This window comes from Diabrotica undecimpunctata, chromosome 8 (genome assembly GCF_040954645.1).
Source record: "Diabrotica undecimpunctata isolate CICGRU chromosome 8, icDiaUnde3, whole genome shotgun sequence".
NCBI classification, from domain to species: domain Eukaryota; kingdom Metazoa; phylum Arthropoda; class Insecta; order Coleoptera; family Chrysomelidae; genus Diabrotica; species Diabrotica undecimpunctata.
Genome location: NC_092810.1, coordinates 108,838,357 through 108,858,420, shown reverse-complemented (window position 1 = coordinate 108,858,420; position 20,064 = coordinate 108,838,357). Strand labels below are relative to the sequence as shown.

The following is a 20,064-nucleotide window of genomic DNA, read 5'->3' as shown; positions in this document are numbered from 1 at the left end:
ATTTAAATAAATATTTTATTATGTATGACTATTCATTTTCGTTTCTTTTTATTACTTTAATGTATTCCCAAATTTGTTATACAGTAATAATAAAAATAATTCACCAAAATATCTATTAAATTTAATATCAAGTATCTCAAGGCGTAGGAAATTGGCAATTAAGAGTACTGTCAACGCCACTTAAGTTGGCGAGGCGTACAAACCCAAAATTGAAGTCCGCTTAGGGTGGATTAGGTGGTTGTCAGCAGTCTCCTCCCAGTAGTCAGGTGCGTAACACAAAAGTGAAGTGCGGCTGTTATTTTTTAGACTTCTTATTATTTTGGATAGTTAAGTGTGTTTGTGGCAGTTTCTTTAAATAATGGCGTTAGAAAGTAATAGAAAGACTAATTCTGTTATTAATGGACAATTTCGTGAGATCATAATATAATGTGTTTAATTATTTCAAAATTTTAAGCTCGAAGCAGATACCTTGAAAACTGTGTAAGAAACAACAGCTAAAGCAACAGGTAAGTATGTACAATAAATTAATATTAATTTGCTATCAAATGAACTGAAAATAATCGAGAGTTTTTAACTTTGGCTTTATATTTTATTAGTTATATCTGCTCAATTCATTCTCTTTTAGTTGTATAACGTACTTTCGTGGTTGTATCATATGGCATTCTTCTTTTTCATGTGCCGTGCTCGATTATCGAGCGTTGGCTATCAAATTGGCTATAGTAATTTTGTTGACGGCAGTTCGGAAAAGGGATGCAGAAGATCTGTTAAATCATTCTCTCAGGTTTCTAAGCCATGACGTTCTTCTTCGACCTGTCCACTCTTCTTATGTCTACCTTACCTTGTATTATTAAGTGGAGTATATTATATCTCTCTGGGTGTCGCATAACATGGCCAAAATATTCAAGTTTGCAACGGCATAGCTTTTTAAATAAACATATTTGCAAAAATTTAATAAATTATAATTATTGCATGTACATCGATCTTACTCTCGATAATTGAAAGACATTTTTTAACATACTTAAATTATTACACCTATTAGTACATGAATATATTGTGTACTGTCTTTCGGTATGGCAGTAAATATAGACTTTTTTATATTTACATACTAGATAAAATGAATCACTATAGTTACTTTTACAGGAATTTCCATCAGAACAATCGAAAGGATAACCTGAGAGGCAAAATTTTCTTTGAAAAATACCGAGTCCAGTTTGCCAGTCCAGGCAAAAAACGAGTAAGGAGATCAATAATAGATTTGCCGGAATACCAAACAAGAGACATTTGCAGATTAATCTACGATTTTTATAAAACAGACAAATGATGGGTTCTTCTTACGGTGCCTATCCGTTACGAATGTTGGACACTAACATGGCTATTCTGACTTTGTTGACTGCTGCCCTGAAAAGTCCGGTAGTGGTTAAGTTAAACCATTTTCGTAGGTTATGCAGCCAGGATATTCTTCTTCGTCTTCGAAGAAGAATATCCTGGCTGCATGTCGGCTGCCTAAATGTCGGGTTACGGTAAAAAAATTAAAACAAAAAATTCATAACGATTTGGATATCACAATTTCACAGACATCTCTAAGGCGACTTCTACGCAAAATGCAATTTCGTTAGAGGAGAACCGATAACAACCAAAAATTGCTTATAAAAAAAGCAAAATACGAGCTTTGAGAATAAAATATCTTAATCAAATCAAACATTTTCGTACTCAAAATAGGCCTCAAAATAAGACTTACTACACAGCGGTCATACTTCTTCGAAGAACTGGACTGACGAATCAACAAAGGGATTATTTTCTAATATTTTCAAATGTTACCGACTAATAATAGTGCACGCCGGTGGAGACATGGAATTCATTAATAATGGATTAATAATCTTCAAATCAGGTACAAAATCAGGGGATTTCCACTCTGAAATGAATGCACTCGGTACTAGTTTTTGATAACGCATCTTATCATAGTATTCAGTTAGAGCGGGCGCCTACATCAAACTCAAAAAAAAAAATGAAATGATAGAATGGTTAATACAGACAAATAATCCATTTATACCTAGCGCTTTAAAACCGGAATTATATAAAACCATTAAATATCATAAACCCCGTCATGTAAAATACAAGTTCGACGAAATTTTACGCGAGCATGGCCATATTCCTTTGCGTTTACTTCCGTACCATTCTGACCTAAAACCGATTAAACTTATATACCTATATATACAGTCAAAAATAATGTAAGCCAGAAAAACGTTACATTTAAATTAGCTGACGCACAAAAACTGGCTGAGGAAGAGTTCAATAAAATTGATGCAAATGAGTGGAGAAAACGATGTGACCATGTCATTAAGAAGAAAGATGAATACATGGACAGCGAGATAGTGGTTGATAACGCCATGGAAATAGCTCCTATTATTATAAATATTAACAGCGAATCTTCCAGTACAGAGTTTTCTTCTGATGATGAAGAAAATTAACCATTAGACAATTGTTTTCAGTTACTATTTTTCTATAATATAAACCAAAATATCAAAATTAAATAATTACTGTGTTACATTTATTTATACAATACCCTACATTTAATATGAAAGACAATATCAACGTAGTTTTATTTGTTAATTAATTTTAGTCATAATTATTATTGTGTTTGTATGTTAAATTAAAGAGATATTATAAACCAGTGGCTTTCTATTTAAATTGACTAAAAAAATAATAACAATTTCATCTTTCTAATCATATATTAAAGCTTGCGAAAAAATATTACTACTTTTTTAATTGTGTAATAATTATTTGAACTATACCGTTACGCCACTGAAACTACTTATCAGAAATAGTAAACCAATAGGAGAATCATGGGGCGTAAAGATAATCTATTTCTCAGTGACGTTGTGCGTAATCCTTCGCCAAGTTAACTGGCGTTTACTGTAGATGAGAACCCACAAAGCACATTGATTGGATCTTTACAGTTTTGTTGTTATAATCCTACACTCCTTGTGAACCAAAACAATTATTTAATGATTTAAAATAAGGTTATGTTTCAATGTTTTATTTTTTATTTCCATTAAAATAAATATTTTTAGTAATGTAATTATTTCAGGATAATTATGTTGCGTTCATAGTCTAGGTGTTTATTTATTTTACCCTTCAGTCTATGTATATAACACATGCTAACAAAGAAAAAATTAATAAGAAATCGAAAGATATTATGTTACTTATTTAATGATGGATTGCTTATTGCCGATTGTCTAAATAAACGTAATACAATACTTCTAATATGGGCAATTTAAGTGATTAAGAACTTCGTGTGAAAAATGTTTACAAAGTTTACTCGTATCGGCTATGAGGAATATACACCTTTATCGATCTCTATAAACCAGGCCGTTAGTAGCTCAATATTTCGGAGAATAGTGTATGTGAACTTATTTTAGATGACAAAACGTAGATTTATTGTTTGTTTTTTAAATTATTAGGCTAACTAGTTATAGTGGATTTCAACGTACCGAGGCGAATCAGTATTAACTTATATCCTCATATCTGACAGAGTAATGCTAGTGAAATTTAGTTCAAAGACGTTCTTTACCAATGTAATTCAGGTCTATGCCCCAACATCATCCAGTGATGAAGATAAATTAGAAGCATTTTAAAAAGATCTTACTGATGCTCTAGATCTTGTCAAAGCAGCAGAAAATACCATAGTCCTCGGAGATTTTAACGCTAAAGTCAGCAAAGGACGCTGTTTGAACATTGTGGGGGATTATGGCTTGGGAAACATAAACGCACGTGGAGATCGACTTGTCCAGTTCTGTCAAGAACACGATTTCATTATATTTAATACTCACTTTAAACTACCACCGAGGAGACTCTATACCTGGAAGTCAAATGCAGAATCAGAGGACAAAATTATTAGGAACCAAATCGACTTCATTCTAATAAAAAAATCCGTTTAGAAACTGCATCAAATAAGTTAAAACTTATCCAGGTGCTGACATTGGGTCTGATCACAATCCCATAGTAGCTGTAACCCAATTAAAATTAAAAAAGGTGATCAAAAAGAAGTCTCGCAAAAATATTGATACAATATTGGGAAAATATTGGTGAAAATGTCGATGAGGGCTTAAATAAAATCGTAACAACAGTAAAAGAAATCTGTGTGAGAAATTTACGAGGCAGGTCAAAGATAAAAAAGCAGGCTTAGATGACAGATGACATATTGGATTTGATGAAACAACAGCGACTATCGAAAAACAAAGAAATACTTTATAACAGCATACAAAAAGAAATTCGACGTAAAATACGAGAAGCAAAGAGTCAACATCTAGCCAAACAGTGTCATGACATTGAAAAACTTGAAAACAAATACGGCACGTTCAACATGTATAAAAAAGTGAAAGAAGCGGCTGGTATCTTTAATAAGAAACGAACTGCATTGCTACAGGATGAACACGGTAAAGTAATATTTGAAGTAGAGGACAAACTTAAAGAATCGGACAATTACGTCACGAACCTATTCGAAGACGATAGGAGTAGTTCACCTCCCGATATTACTAACTGCGACGGACCCCTAATAACACGCTCTGAGGTTATAAAAGCCGTACAATCATCAAAAGATGGCAGAGCGACTGGTCCTGATGAAATTTCAACTGAAATATACAAGCTTATAAATGATAGCAATGTTTTAGAGGCTATGACGATTTTCAATACCATTTATACCAGCAAACAACTACCTAATGGTTGGTCTAATTCACTGTTTATAGCTCTACCTAAGAAGCTGTGCTGATTATAGAACCATCAGTTTGTTATACCACTTATTGAAAATTTTTCTGAAGGTAATACATGGTCGTATTTACAATAAATGCGAGGAATACCTGGATGACACACAGTTTGGTTTCCGTAACGGGTTTGGAACGAGAAAGGCACTGTTTGGAATGAACGTACTTGCTAAAAGATGTCGAGATATATCTGTAGACATATACTGTTGTTTTATTGACTTCCAAAAGGCATTTGATCGTGTAAGCACTCTATATTGATCGAAGCTCTAAAAGACATTGGCTTGAACGGCAGAGATGTTAGAATAATTGCAAATTTATATCGGAATCAAACAACATCAGTTTTAGTAGATGGTGTGGAATCACAGGCTCTTAATATTAAAAGAGGAGTACGGCAGGGATGCCTCTTGTCATCCCTGCTTTTCAACGTTTACTCCGAAAGAATTTTCAGATAAGTACTTTCTGAAAAACAAGAAGGAATACTTGTGAACGGTGAAGACTACGTAACGGTCCAAATCGTAAAACCCACGAAACAGGTCGCGAAACGGCATACACGTATATCAACGAGTGCGAAAACCGCGAAAGTTATCACGGTATCAATGTGTCACGAATCTGGACGCGTGGACTACCAGAAACAGACTTTAGATGCGGAATTGCATGTGTGGAGGTATAATGTAAGGTACCAAAACCGGCAATCAACGCATCGAAAATGAACGGGCGTGGCGCCAGCCGGTCGATAATTCCTAAAACCAGTTTATTGAAAATTATAGGCGACAAGGGAATATCGACACAAGGTGCTATACTAGGAGCTCCTCGACGCAGAACTCAACCGAAACGCGCAAATGCACACTCAACACAGGTAAAGTCAACACGCACACACACACACACTCAAACCCCAAATCATACAATTTACATTACATAATTAAACACTTACAATTTACATAATTAAACACAAATTCATACACTCATTATTCACAAATCTCACACACAATCATACACTTACACCATTTACACATTTCATATACATATTAATTATACTCACACGCACAGCAAATAAACATGCGACTAACACAATCAAAAGCACGAAAACAAAAAGAACCGCCAAACCACCACACACAGACACAAAAACACAATTCATAACACCACACACATCAAAAGTGTCTATCACTATAAATGAACACGAACCAGGGACAGAACAGGAATGGGGACAGATTATGACAGAGCTCCGCATCCTCAAAAACCCCAACCTCCTGGGAGGCATTCTCTTCAACCTAGAAATGGAACCATCTGAAAACCAAGTCATCCTCTACACAACAGGTCCTATTCCCAATATAAGAGAATGGAAAGAGGATCTGCAAGTCATCACAGATCACAGACACATAACCGTATCCAAGCGGCAACCCACAGAATACATTCACACAGAACAACAGACTCCTATCCCGTACACATGCAAAGCATCTATTCCTTATCACGATCCTCTACTCCAAAATACCATACCTACACACCCCTACAAACACAAAACACACTCTAAACAACACACACTCAACCAACACCATCACCCATACACAGACCCATATACTCACTCACCACACTATAACAAACAACACTTACACAACCACAACCAAGACAAAACACACAACAATCACCACACACCACCCAAAATTACAGAATTGAGGACATTCCCCGAGACATCTGTCAGCAAAGACCATACTATCGGCTTCTATCAAAGACAATGACCTAATCCCATATTTAGACTCAATAAAAGTCTTCCCAACCCAACAGGTAGCTTCCATACGAACTACCATACTTTTAGATCTCAAAGATCTCACGACAAAACTTCGACAAATCACCGGAGATAGCAACATCTCCATAAATTCTGGTTTCAAATCTAAAAACAAAAACTAATCCGTAAGCCGTTCTAAATTATCAACAAAACTTTCATTTAGTCATTGTCTCAAAAAATCAGCGAGGATAATCTATCCAAAAACAATTTCTCATTCATTAAAATAGATCGTATAATTGCCCGCTCTACAAATCAACTAACCTCTTTTATTAGAGTTTTTACAAACTTTGAAAGTAAATTCGCCAATGCACTCTCGGATGGTATTAAGATTGAAGGAGAACGATTGAAATGCACGATTCCAAGATCAAGCAATTCCGTTACGGTTCGACTAAAATACTGTTTAAAATGCTGCAAAAGCGGACACCTCAGCAACGAATGTTGCTGAAATACCTTCATACGACCTGTGCTCGGACATGAAATCCCTAATCCACTTCACGTCCATGATCCTCTTCAATGTCTTCCCTAAAAAGAGGAGTGATAATCCGCTATTTAAATCAAATGCCTAATGCATTGCATGGGTATGCCATATCAACCTCCTGCTACAACAACTCCATAAATCAAACCTTCACTCAACTACGCACATAAATACACAATACAACACCCACATTCATTATTCATGTATACACTTATCATTTACCCACACATATACTTTACCTCCACCCAAGCTCACAGATCATAAACGCATACAAACACCAAAAAAGGAACAACCCAATAACACACAACCAATAACTACACAAACCCGCACATCCGCACACACCAAACACTAAACAGTGAGCACCCCGTACACTCCTTAAGAGTCGCATTCAAAATCACAAGGACAGGGGAGATTGGTTTTCTGTGGTTTCCCAATCTCATTGCGTCTTAATGTATCAACGATACATCATCCTAGGTGAGGACACGGTCACAGCTATCCTCCACGCGTTTAAACCGAACAAAACAAAAATGCCAACAATCTAAAAAGGACCGTTTTTCTAACAGTACTTGTACCCAGTAGCGGGCTTGGTAAAACCGGCACCCAAAAGATAGGAAACTCTTCTGACACTACTGCTTTACAGCCACCACTTAGTTCCGGAAGGCGGCAATATGCAAATTGACGCTTATTCAATAAAAAAAACCCACCCTTGAAGAGGCGACAAAGCCTAAACAAGGTAAAAACATGGTTTGATTGCGATAGCAACAGACTTCAACGCCTGGGCAATGAATTAAGGCATCAGGAAAAATAATGCGCGGGGCAAAGTGTTAGAGGGCATAGCAACGTTAGACGTTGTCTTGCTTACCAGTGGTGATACACCTACATTGACTAGAGGAGGAACAGCTCCATTGTGAATCTTACTGTCATCAGCACCTGCCTCGTTAAGGGGGACTGTTCTTGGAAGGTATTGCATACATACACAGCCAGTGACCATAATCCGTTACTATGGGAAGTATCTATTGAACAGAGTACTGGAAGCATACAAACAGAATTGATGAAAATCGACTAACTAAACAGATACTGTGACCTATTATACGTAAAGGTTAATGTAACCTAGATATGTAATGAAGAAATGTTTGGGTTGGTTTCGAAATCTACCAAACTTTTCTTTTTCTTTTTTTTTTCTTCTTCAAGTACCATCTCCGTTGCGGACGTTGGCAAACAGCATGCCTATTCGAGACAAAGGTTGTTTTGACCTATACTGAAACTATACTGTGACCTCTGACACGGTGGACGGATGGTAAAAAGAGGGTAACAACAAACACATGATCTCTGAGAAAGGCCTACGTTCATCAGTGGACGCTACAAGCTGTGTATCGATGATAATATGATTTACTAAAGCTTATGTGATTTACTAAGCTGGAGGTGCACTGAAAAACAGATACAGTAATGTCTACACAAAAAGAAAAAGAAAAAGAAAAAGAAGACTAAAGCTTATAGGTCTTCGTACAACGACTTTGATGCGTCGTTTTGTTCCGTCTTCTGGTAGTTATAGTTGTAATATCTTTACCAACTGTAGTCTTGATAAAGCTTGTGGATTTTCTAAAGGGTTATGTATGTAAACGGTATTATCAAAATTATTAAAATATGTACGGCCGAAGCGTAAATTTTTAATTTGCGCATGCATTAGCCGTTTAGTTAATCCACTAGCTCTCCCACATTGGCTTTCTTGATTTTTTTTAATACTTTAGTTTGTATAAACTAACGTTTTTAATATTTTTTTCTAAATATATAGTTTGTATTTGAGCTCGTAAAAAATATCCTGTCTCCTGGCGTTACACCACAGTCTTTATTACTTAATCAATGCAGGTTGTTGCTATTTTCTCTCAAGTCTAATTATGCTATCTCGAGAGCATCTCCTCACTCACAACGAATGTGTAAAAGCAATTTAGTTTCATAAAACACTTTGAGCACGTATCATCGAAATTTAATTACCACTTCCTTATCCCAAGAAAACCGCAATTTATGAGAGACCGGCAGAAATAAAAAGTATGGAAGGATTGCACACATAATAACTCCTCTGTGGTTATGAAGCAGAAAATAGCATACTTAGATAATATAAAAACTGTTCTAAGTAGTTTTTGATATACGAGGTGTTAAAAATTGGACAGTTTCAAGAAATTATGTTTAATTTTTGACAGCAGAAACAAAAGTATTGGTTATTTAAATAAAAAACGGAATAAGATGTTCACGTTGAAATCCCCCCATTTCTTTGTAATAAGCGAACCTAACAATTTTCTTAAGGGATAGTATATTATAACTTTTCGAGACTGGCTGAATGACGAAAGTCTATGCCACAAAAAAAAAAATAATAAGACACGCTAATAGAGGCGTAAAACAATCCAAATGTATCTATCTATCTATATAAAAGGCTAAGATGACAAGTCACACTGTTTGTCCAGTCAGGTAATTACGCCACCTAGGAAAGACATCTGAAATACCAACATCTGACATTTCAATCATATTTTGTTCTTAAAACGATATGGTTGATTTATTGCTTATTTATTCTACAAATTGATGATTCAAATATTCTTAATCAGAAATTTTACTACTTCACAGTAATTAATTTTTTTGGGAAAATTGCTAGAAATATAGGTTACTATAATTGTAAGGTAAGATCAATGACGTATAATATATACTTATTATACGTCACACTTATTATACGTCACACATTATTGGGTAAGACACACATATATACACTTATGTGTGTATATATTATGAATAAAACTAGATTTACTATAAGACAAATTTTGATTGTCTGGGATTGAAGCAATTCCCATACTGCTATTTGTATATGTAAATTATAAATACAAATATTTCAACCGGAAGTTTCATTTTAATTATTTTATCTTCAATTTTGCTATACTATTACTAATCCGCAATTTTGCTACCTATTGGTCGCTGGTCCTTCGAGATTTATATATTTTTTATCTACCAAATGTAGGAAGGTGAGAATATAGTTTTACAAATATTTGCTTTTAAATCATCGAACCAGCTATCTCATCCTTTCTCCTACAACCATGAGATAACTATTGCTACAAAAATGATACTAGTAAGAAGTCTAGTTTTTCCAGTTTTCACTTATGCTTGAGAAAATCAAAAATATTATAGATGTACTACTGAAGACGAGTGCTTAGAATGCCATGGGTGGCCCGAAGAACAAACAAATATATACTGAATCAGCTAAACATAAAGAAAAGACTAAGATCACAAATATCAAAACAAATAATAGGTTATTTTGGACGTACTTCGAAGAAATGGTCTTGAAAAACTTACCATCCAGGGAAAGGTATAAGGCAAAAGAAGTCGAGGTAGATCTCCACACGATACACGGACTATGTTGTTGCTACCATTGGCACTACATTGTCAGAATGTGCTAGTATGACAGAAGATAGAAAGACGTGGACAACTAATGGAAAAATCAGCTTATACCTGCATGATATCACCATACCTGAATCAGGTCAACGACTAAGAAAAAGAAGAAGGTAAGGTTAGAGTAAACTGCTCTAAGATTATACTCGTTTTTACTGCTCCTAATGGTAATCTTAGTACCAGTACAGTCTTGATACTGGTGTCATATCTGAAGTATAATGGGAAATGTGGAAGTACCTAACGACCTAGTTAAGCTAATAAGAAATATGTATGATAAAAACTCCAAAGCCGAAATTAAAGGACACGGAATATATTCAAATGTGTTCAAATGGTAAGGAGAAATCACTGTAGGGGGCAGAAAAATTAGTAACCTGCGATACGCACATGACACACTTATACTAGCAGCAAATAAAGTAAAGAATTCAGACTGCAGAGCAACACAGGGAACACAAAAATAAACAGACAGGGCAAATAATAATCTACCGCACATACACCAAGTGGTAAATTTCGAAGTAGTAGACAGATTTGTATACTTGGGCTTCCTGATGTCCAAGAATGGCAATAGATCCTCTAGAAGTAGACTAGAAATGACATAAACTGCAACAGTTAAATTAATTAAAATATGGAAAGATTGAACAATCACAAGGAATACTAAGCTCAGGTTAGTCAATGCGTTTATTTTTCGTTCTATGCTAATGATAGAAGTAAGATCGTGGGCCTTCGAAATTTGCGTCTACAGAAGAATTCTACACGTGTCCTGGACAAAACACAGAACCAATCTGTCAATTCTGGAAGAGCTTTAGATAAATGGCAGGCTACTAAAAAAAGTAAACCGAGCATACCTAAATTACTTCGGCCACATAGCCAGAAAAACGGGGACCATAGAGTTATTGGTAGTAGAAGCGAAGGTAGAAGTCCGAAGACCAAGAGTAAGATCTCCAACATGACGGGTAGACCAAATAAAAACTCTAGTGCAAAAATTCTTACATAAAGCCGTTCATCTAGTAGAGAATCGCAACCAATGCAGACAGCCAGCTAACAATATTTAGACTGTCATCACAACTGGACAAGGGCTAAAGTATGCGGAAGAGTACCGCCGCAGTGTCATTCCACATGGACACATAATCGAATTTACATCTTAATAGGACTGTGTATACATTGAGTAATATAAGATCGAGTATTATTCAGATCGAGTATTATTATAATAGTAAATAAATTGAATTGAATTGTGTACGCTAATGATCTAGTACCTAATTACCAATATTTTAGTGTGCTGTCAAACATAAACAAACATATTTATTACAGTTATGAAGTATTATTTAAATATATGTACATTCTAGAATTTTTATCAACATGGTTATTATTCGCACCCAATTGGGTAAGTCATTAAATGTTAATATTCAATACTTTTTTCATCTTATCTCTGATTTCTGCCTTATTACACTCTAGTAATAATTAAACTCTGTAAAATAAACCAATTCTATATTTAAACCTAGTGAAAAAGTTACATTCATTCACAAAACAATATCATAAAAACAATCACAACAGACTTACATATCATTGAAAACCTTTTCCACTTCAGTTCTCTTCGTAAGTTTGATATAAAAGTCGAAAAAGGTCTCGAAATCAAATTTTTCCGGATTTATCGTATCATTTTTCCCAGTTTGAAACCCCAACGTCTGCAATATTGATTCTATCCTTTTCTTGTCATCTTTGTTTTGTGCAAACATTTTTAAAACGCTAGAACAAAATAAAAAATTCAGTGAGTATAAGTTTTGTATAGTAAAAAGGTACAAAAAATTGAATATACAGTGTCTTATTAGTACGAACCCAGATGTAGGATCAGCACTATTTTATTTTTCTAAATTAGAATTTATTTAATTATTATAAATTAAACGGATAGGATTAAGCTTATTTAATGTTATGTGGTTTTGCGAATTAACCGACAATATTTAATACTTTTATCAAATGAATGGGTATAAAATAAATAAAAAGAAATAGTAATGTCTACCGCAGATTAATTGGGCCAAATAGTTAGTCAGCATCTTATATACTAAAAGGCTAAGCCCTTTTCTTTTGCGCAATACTCCTCCTAAACGGTGATAGATAGGAGAATAATTTTTTCGAATAATTAAACAGATTGTTGAGTAGATTCTCCCTAAGGTTTAAAATTTAAAAAATTCGAACCGGTTTAAAAATGACGACCATAAAATGAATTTTTCCTATATTAAAGTATAGGAATTCAATATTATACACAATGCAACAACGCATCAATTCTCGAATGCTGGAATGCACCATCAAGTGTTTCCACTTAAGGAATAACGATAATAACCACTCAAAATTCGGGATCCTCCTGTCTCCGATTTTAATTTATGGGGTCTGTTTGACACTATCTGATGAGTTGGTATTTTTTTATTTTTATGTTTAGTTAGAAAGTATTCTGTTTCCAACAAGTGCAGCGTGTGTGAGGTGTTGTGATTGATATTTAGAGATTTAGACTACGTTTTGAGTTTAATACTTGAAGAATTAAATAATAAGGTAAGCATTACTTTGTTTTTAATTTATTAGTTAGAAATATATTATTAATTTTGTTGGGAATAAGCCACAATTTTACTTTAAATTAGGTTTATTTTAAATAAATAAATAAAAAATAAACTTATTATAAAGTAAAATTGTGGCGTATTCTCAAAAAAGTGGAACAGTAGGCGGTAGTGTAGACTAACGCGGAGCATCATACTGTTTTCTGTATTTTTTAAATTTAAATAATATTTAAATATAAATTTAGTTAGTTGTTAGTTAGAGTTCTCAAACCGACTTCTTTTTCTTAAACGTGGCATTTTACAATCTAAAATATGCAACAAAAAAGTTACTTCCGGTTTTACTTCCGTTTTTTATTTAAGAGGGGCGGAGTCTAACAATCATATTGTTTCCGTTTCCTAATGTAAATCTTCCTGAAAATCCTAAACAACTACTGTATCGATTTTCAATTTATAAAAATTGGCGTCGATACAGTTTATTTTTAGGATTTTTGGAACATTTACACCAGGCGACGGAAACGATGGATCGTTAGACTCCGCCCCTCTTAAATATCAGCAAAACTTACATCAAAACTCGATGTCGAGTTGGTCCGCTAGTTACCACTATCACTGCAGTATGGAGTCACCCTTAGGTTTTAAAACGGCATCAATTCTCTTTGGCCTAGTCTTAAAGTCAGGAATTGAGCGAACTGGTGTAGTTCAAAGTGATTTTTTCATCTGATGTCAAAAAGTTTCGATAGGAGATAGATCAGTACTGCTTAACAGCCATTTTAAAACAGAAATATTTATTTCGTGTAAAGATTTTAGGGATTTCGCTGTATTGAAGGCTGCGCCATTTTGAAATTATTTTTTTTTTTTTTTGGTAAAAATATGGTTTATGAATATTAAAGTGGATTTAAGGATTATGGTAAAGGAATGACAGTACATAGTACAAAGGAGTGTAATTATAGTGCGTCTATTATAATTATAGTATAGTTGCTAACATTGATTTACAGATCGTTTAAGTATTACGTAACGCAATTAGGCAGGAGAAGAGGTGTTGTAAAACGTTACGGTGCGTTACAGGGGAAGGAGAGGGGGTAAGAATAATGCGTTACGTGACAATATGTGTTTTACTTAAATAAAAAAGCTATGGAATTAAAATCTCTCAATTTAGCCATCCTTGTCGTTTGTGTTTTACGGGGAATCCCTCAATTGTATTGTACAATATTGTTATTTTGTTCCTTTTGTTATGTTTTAAGGAAAATCCTTCGACTTTATTGTACGTTCTTTTTATATTGTTTTCGTTGTCAGTAAGACACAGAAATACTGTAGTCAGTGATTGAATTACTGAATAAATTGAATTCATACTGTCATAATGTCATCAAAAGATGAAAAAAAAAAACGTGAAAATTGGTAATTACGATGTTTTGGCTGAATACAGAAAGCATGAAGATAGCTTTCGAGATCCACAGAACTTAATCTGGCATGGTATAGCACTTGCATCTGTAAATCACAATATTTCTTGCAAGTGGTTCAATGCGCAGAGGAATGCTGCTGTTGCCCTTCGAGGAGTGCATTGAAATCTGTCTTTCCAGATTTCCTGCAGTCAGCCTGGCCAATCCTTCAAATCCCAAGTAAGCTCGTGGTACTTAGTCAGTTAGATAGAGGATAATGCAAGTTTTCACTTCTTCTTGTAAGGTTTTAAATTTTTTTAAATTTAAATCTGTCGCCTCCATTGAAAGCATTTAAGCACCTGCTCTACGATTTCTTTTGTCCATTACTACAATGCGACCTCAAAAACAGAATATGTGCAACCAGTAGGATCTGCGTTAGATCCCTCACTAGTGTATCCCACAGTACTACAAAAGTAAAATAAAAAATGATATAAATAATCATATATATATATATATATATATATATATATATATATATATATATATATATATATATATATTACAGGATCCAACTTGTAAATGCAATACATTTTGGAGACGGCTATCGCCGTATTCCCGTTCTCCTCCGCCAATCATCTAGGTCCAAGGCATGCTCCTCCTCCAAACCTCTCGTTTCCATCGCTCTTCTAATTCCTTCATTCCATGAGCGTCGAGGTCTACCTCTTTTTCTTCTTCCAGGGGGCTTCCATCTGTGAAGTTTTTGGGACCAACTTTCGTCAGATATTCTCAATAGGTATCCAAACCATTTTAAACATCTTCTTTCTATTCTGTCAATGACCGTTTTTGTAGCATCCATGTTATTTCTTATAGATTCGTTGGATTTACTTTCCAACCTTGATGTTCTAGCACTTCTTCTCAAATAATCCATTTCAACTGCCAACAATCTTCTCTTCAGGTCTGCATTAATTGTCCATACTTCAGAGCCATAATGAGTGCATCTAAATATTAAAATTTTTCCATATGTTTGATTTTCACGTCCTCGTCTATCAACACTTCAAACCTTGCATTTGAATTGGTAACTAAATATTCTGTTTTCTTCATGCTGACTTGTCACCCCCATTTTACATATTCTCTGTATAGACGCTTTATCATAAACTCTAGATCATAAGAATCTTGAGTTAGGACGACTTGGTCATCCGCAAAGTTCAGGGAGAGCAGTATGTCATTTTCCATGGGGATTCCCATTTCCTGGCAGTGGTTTTTCCAATTTTGGAGGGCTGCCTCAATATATAAATTAAACAGTAAGGGTGACATACTTCATCCTTGTCTTAATCCTTTAGTTACTTCCATTGGCTCTGATAGTCTATTTCCGATTTTTAGGTAAGTAGTATTATCCCTGTATACGTCTGTGATTATTCCTAAGAGGTATTGACTAAATGGAAAAATACAAGATGATGTAGGACCAATCTAATTAGCGAAGACCAAAGTGGATTTACGCCTGGTAGATCTTGCGCTGATACATTGTTTATACTCCAACAATTATTAGAAAAAAGAATAGCGCTTGGTACCGAAGTACATCTAGCCTCCATCGAGCTAGAAAAGGCGTATAATACAGTTCCAAGAATTAAATTGTGGCAAGCTTTACACCAACTCGGCATTTTATAATAAAAAAAATAGAAATTAGTTCTCTATAGATCCACATGTTTTAAATACAGGTCATACCCATTTTAATTATTTAGCAATAATAACTGTTGTTATACGATATAAGCAAAACATTTTCTTTACCTTAGCAACTAATATTTAATCATCAATATAATTTCACCCTTGACATACTTTGGTTTCTTACCCCTTCATTATATTATCTAATCGCATCATTAAATTCAATCTCTCAGCAAACCACCACGAATCAGCTTGGGAAGCTGTTAATTAAGTCTCTTTTAATCTGATATAAAATTAATGAACCAATAAACTTTTAAAAGGTAGATGCATGAGATACAGAGTAAAAATAAAGTAAAAGTAAAAAGAATCTAATCAATTTGTGTAGATTGAGGTTTTTTAATATATACCAATTTAAAGACTTTTTCTCTTGTTCTTGTTTTTACCTAGAGATGACTTTGTCTGTTTTTAATAATGCCTCCAGTAAGTTGTTGTTCCATCATTTTTGTGGTCTTCCTACTGATCGTCATTCTAAAGATATCTCAAAAAAATCCTCGGCTGGACTGGATGAGATTCCGTATTCTATGTTAACACATGTATCTCATAACATATATAAACAATTAACATTTCTAGTAAACCTTTCATTTCAGGAAGGTATTTTTCCTCAAATTCTAAATACTGCTTTAGTTGTTCCTATACATAAAAAAGGTGACAAATCAAAATTTGATAACTATCGAGGCCTATCACTTTTATCTGTGCTTTCAAAAATATATGAGAAGGCATTTCATACACGTCTCCTCTCGTATATTAACAAGCACAACATTATAGAAAAGTCTCAATTTGGTTTCCGTGAAGGTATAAGTGTACAAGATGCACTACTAGCGCTGTGAATCATATTTATCGAACTTTGATAAGGGTAATAAAGTCATCTGTTTGTTTTTTGACTTAGCACGAGCTTTTGAAACTGTAAATCATCCATTACTGCTGGAAAAACTTTATCGTATGGTGTTAGATGAACTGCGTTAAAGTGGATCCACACCTTTTTATCGAAAAGGTTTCAAAAAATTAAGGTCAATGTGAATGGGAATATAATATTTTCTTCAGAATAAAGTGTCCTCTCCGGAGTTCCACAGGGAAGTATCATTGGCCCTCTTTTATTTTTGATTTTCGTCAATGATTTAAGTCAACTGATAAACGATAGCTCAACATATTTGGTTTGGAATCCATTAGATAATTTTTCTGATGAAATGTTCGACTAGAAAACGTGGAACATAAATCAGGCTGTTATGTCACTCAATTTGCTGACGATACCACAGTTGCGCTAAATTCCAATAATTTTTTTCATGTAGTACAAAAAGCAAGCATAGTCTTGTAAAAAGTATGACTTATTACTGTTTAAATAATGCCCTAATCTTAAATGGATCAAAGACCAATATGGTAACCTTTTCACCTTCTACTATGCAGATGAGTCCATTAGTAAAACTTGACGATGGGTCACTGGTAAATAGCCACTCCACTAAGTTGTTAGGTGTTTACCTAGATTTTAATTTTTCTTGGGGCTCTCACGTTGATTATGTAGTGGGAATATTGTCTGTGCACTGTTATGTTCTATGGCAACTCAGGAATTTTGTCTCCCTAGATATTTTAAAACTTTACTATTTTGCTCATGTACAGTCAATTTTGCAATACTGCTTAGTTTGTTGGGGAAATTGCTCGCGAATTAATGAGGTGCTTGTTCTTAAAAAAAAATTATTCGTACCATGACGTTTAAAATGCGCTTAGATTCCTGTAGACCAGTTTTTAAACAATTAAATATTTTAACTGTAATTTCGCTGTATATTTTTAGTTGTGTTGTTTATGTAAAATCACATAGATGCAATTTTATTTGCAGAAATGATGTTTCCTTAATGAGTGGCTACAATTTTCGTCACAGAAATGATTAGGTGACCCCTGTTCGTCACTTGACCGTTGTGGGCAAGGGTCCTTACTCAACATGCGTTCGTTTGTATAATAAATTACCTAATTATGTTAAAGATTCAAATATTTAAGTATTTAAGAGGACAGTTAAGGACTTACTTCTGGTAAACAGTTTCTATTCATTAGAGGAATACTTGCAGGCATCTTTTTAACAATTTGTATGTTTTTGTGTATAATTTATGTGTTTTTATGTTAACTGCTTTTATGTACTTATAGTTTTTACTTATTTATAGGTTGTATTTGAAGCATTTCAATACTTGTAAAAGTCAAATGAAATAAAGAATATTGATTGATTGATTGATTGATGTCTAGATAATATATAAACTCCATCACTTGTTCTATTATCTGACCTTCTAGCTCCAATATTACATCTCCTATGTTTATATTTGCTATAACAATTATGCATTTTGTCTTTTTTGGGGAAATTAACATGTTACATTTTCTGGCGGCTGTATTAAATTGGTGCAACATACGTTGGAAATCATCTTCACTTTGAGAGAGTAGTATTATTTTAAATTGTTTTTTCCCATTTGGTATCCTTAGTTAGTTCTTACATTTTTATTATTTCATCCATGATCAGGTTGAATAGTAGAGCACTCAGGGAATCTACCTGTCTTATCCAATTGCCAGCTTCAATTGGGTCAGTTAGTTCTTCTTCTACTTTTACTTTTATTGTGTTGTTTTGGTAGATATTTTCGATCGTTTTAATTATTCCTAGACGTATGTCTCTTGCATATAATAATTGGATAACTTCTTTTAATTTGACCCTGTCAAATGCCTTTTTAAAGCTCACGGAACATAGATAGGCCGGTTTGCTGTATTCTAATGATTTCTCTTGCACTTGCTTTATTATAAATATAGCGTCCGTGCATGATCTTCCCGACCTAAAACCTTGTTCTTCTGCTAGTGTTATAATTTTATTCAGTTTATTCGTTATCACTTTGGTTGTTAATTTTAGTGTTATGTTTAATAAATTAATTCCTCTGTAATCCAAAGACGGTCACACAAACTCGACACAGCCAGTTAACACGCATCAAAATAAAAGGATGCCATAAAGCCATATTGCATGCACCAAATAGAATACATAGACATGTTAAGACGAGCAAAGCTCTGTTGTGTGTGTTCAAACGAAAAGTTGACGCTAGGGAACCTTTTTGCCGCGGACCTAACATTGTAGCAATTTTAAATTCTTTTGTATATATTGAAATCACCCCATATGTATTAAAACACCGAAGACTATTTTCCATGTATTTCTGTTTCTTATCGTACAAGTTAAAACTCCGGAAAAGTATTTTCAATCTTTTTGCGTCGCCGAGGTCAATAATATTCCGTCGCCGGTATTCTTTGATCGAGAGCCACTTACAGCCAGGTACGGTTTTAAAGAGGTTTGGAAGAATCTTTGAACAATCAAGACGCTGTGAGTGTCGGCGTTAAGAACCGGCAAATTTGTAAAAAAAAAAGGGATTTATACTCAATGTAATGTGTCAGTTCTAATAAGAGTAATCACTGTTTTTGTTTTAAGTCGTCTCTCACCTAAGAGATTTGTATCTAAGATTTGCGGCGTTTCCAACAGATTTGAAAGATACCTAGACATGTTCCAGTTTTTTAAGAAGCCGAGTCTAAAATTTGCGCACCTGTGAACAACTTCAAGCCTCAATTTGTTTGTCCTAGAAGCCGTTTCAGAATATTTCCGCAGTTTGGAGATGAATTTGTTCCTGTGGCAGAGAGTGTTGTTTTTTTTGTAGAAAAAGGTTAACCTCTATGCATAGTTTCACTTAAAAAAGATATTTTTCATTTGTAATAATTTATTTCTGCTACAAATTATGGCGCAGTAACAATTGTAAATTCTTGTAGCATCTCCAACTTCTAGAGTTTGTAAACGGATAGGACATAGTAAGTTTGTTTTTGATATTTTGTATTTTATTGTTATTATTTATATTTGTAACTGTTTGTGATGAGACAACAATAAATAGTTATTTAATCTTTTTCCTAAACTAATTTTATTTCTTTTAAAAAAAGTTTCTAACCCCTTTTTGTGTTTTTAGGGAGGAAGAGCCTTTTCTTTCATCCAGCA

At 34.1% G+C, this 20,064-nt stretch overlaps 1 protein-coding gene across 3 annotated transcripts in view; it reads right to left on the bottom strand.

Annotated features, from left to right (window-relative positions):
- The window catches only part of Plc21C (Phospholipase C at 21C), a 363,710-nt gene that overhangs the window by 77,969 nt on the left and 265,677 nt on the right, over positions 1 to 20,064 (bottom strand). For all 3 annotated transcript variants that reach the window (XR_011951639.1, XM_072540713.1, XM_072540714.1), the window contains exon 4: positions 11,999 to 12,184. Coding sequence is in view for 2 of the 3 variants with exons in the window: in XM_072540713.1 (XP_072396814.1) it covers positions 11,999 to 12,184 (186 nt within the window). In the remaining variant the exon portion in view is untranslated. The remainder of the gene's footprint in view (positions 1 to 11,998; positions 12,185 to 20,064) is intronic.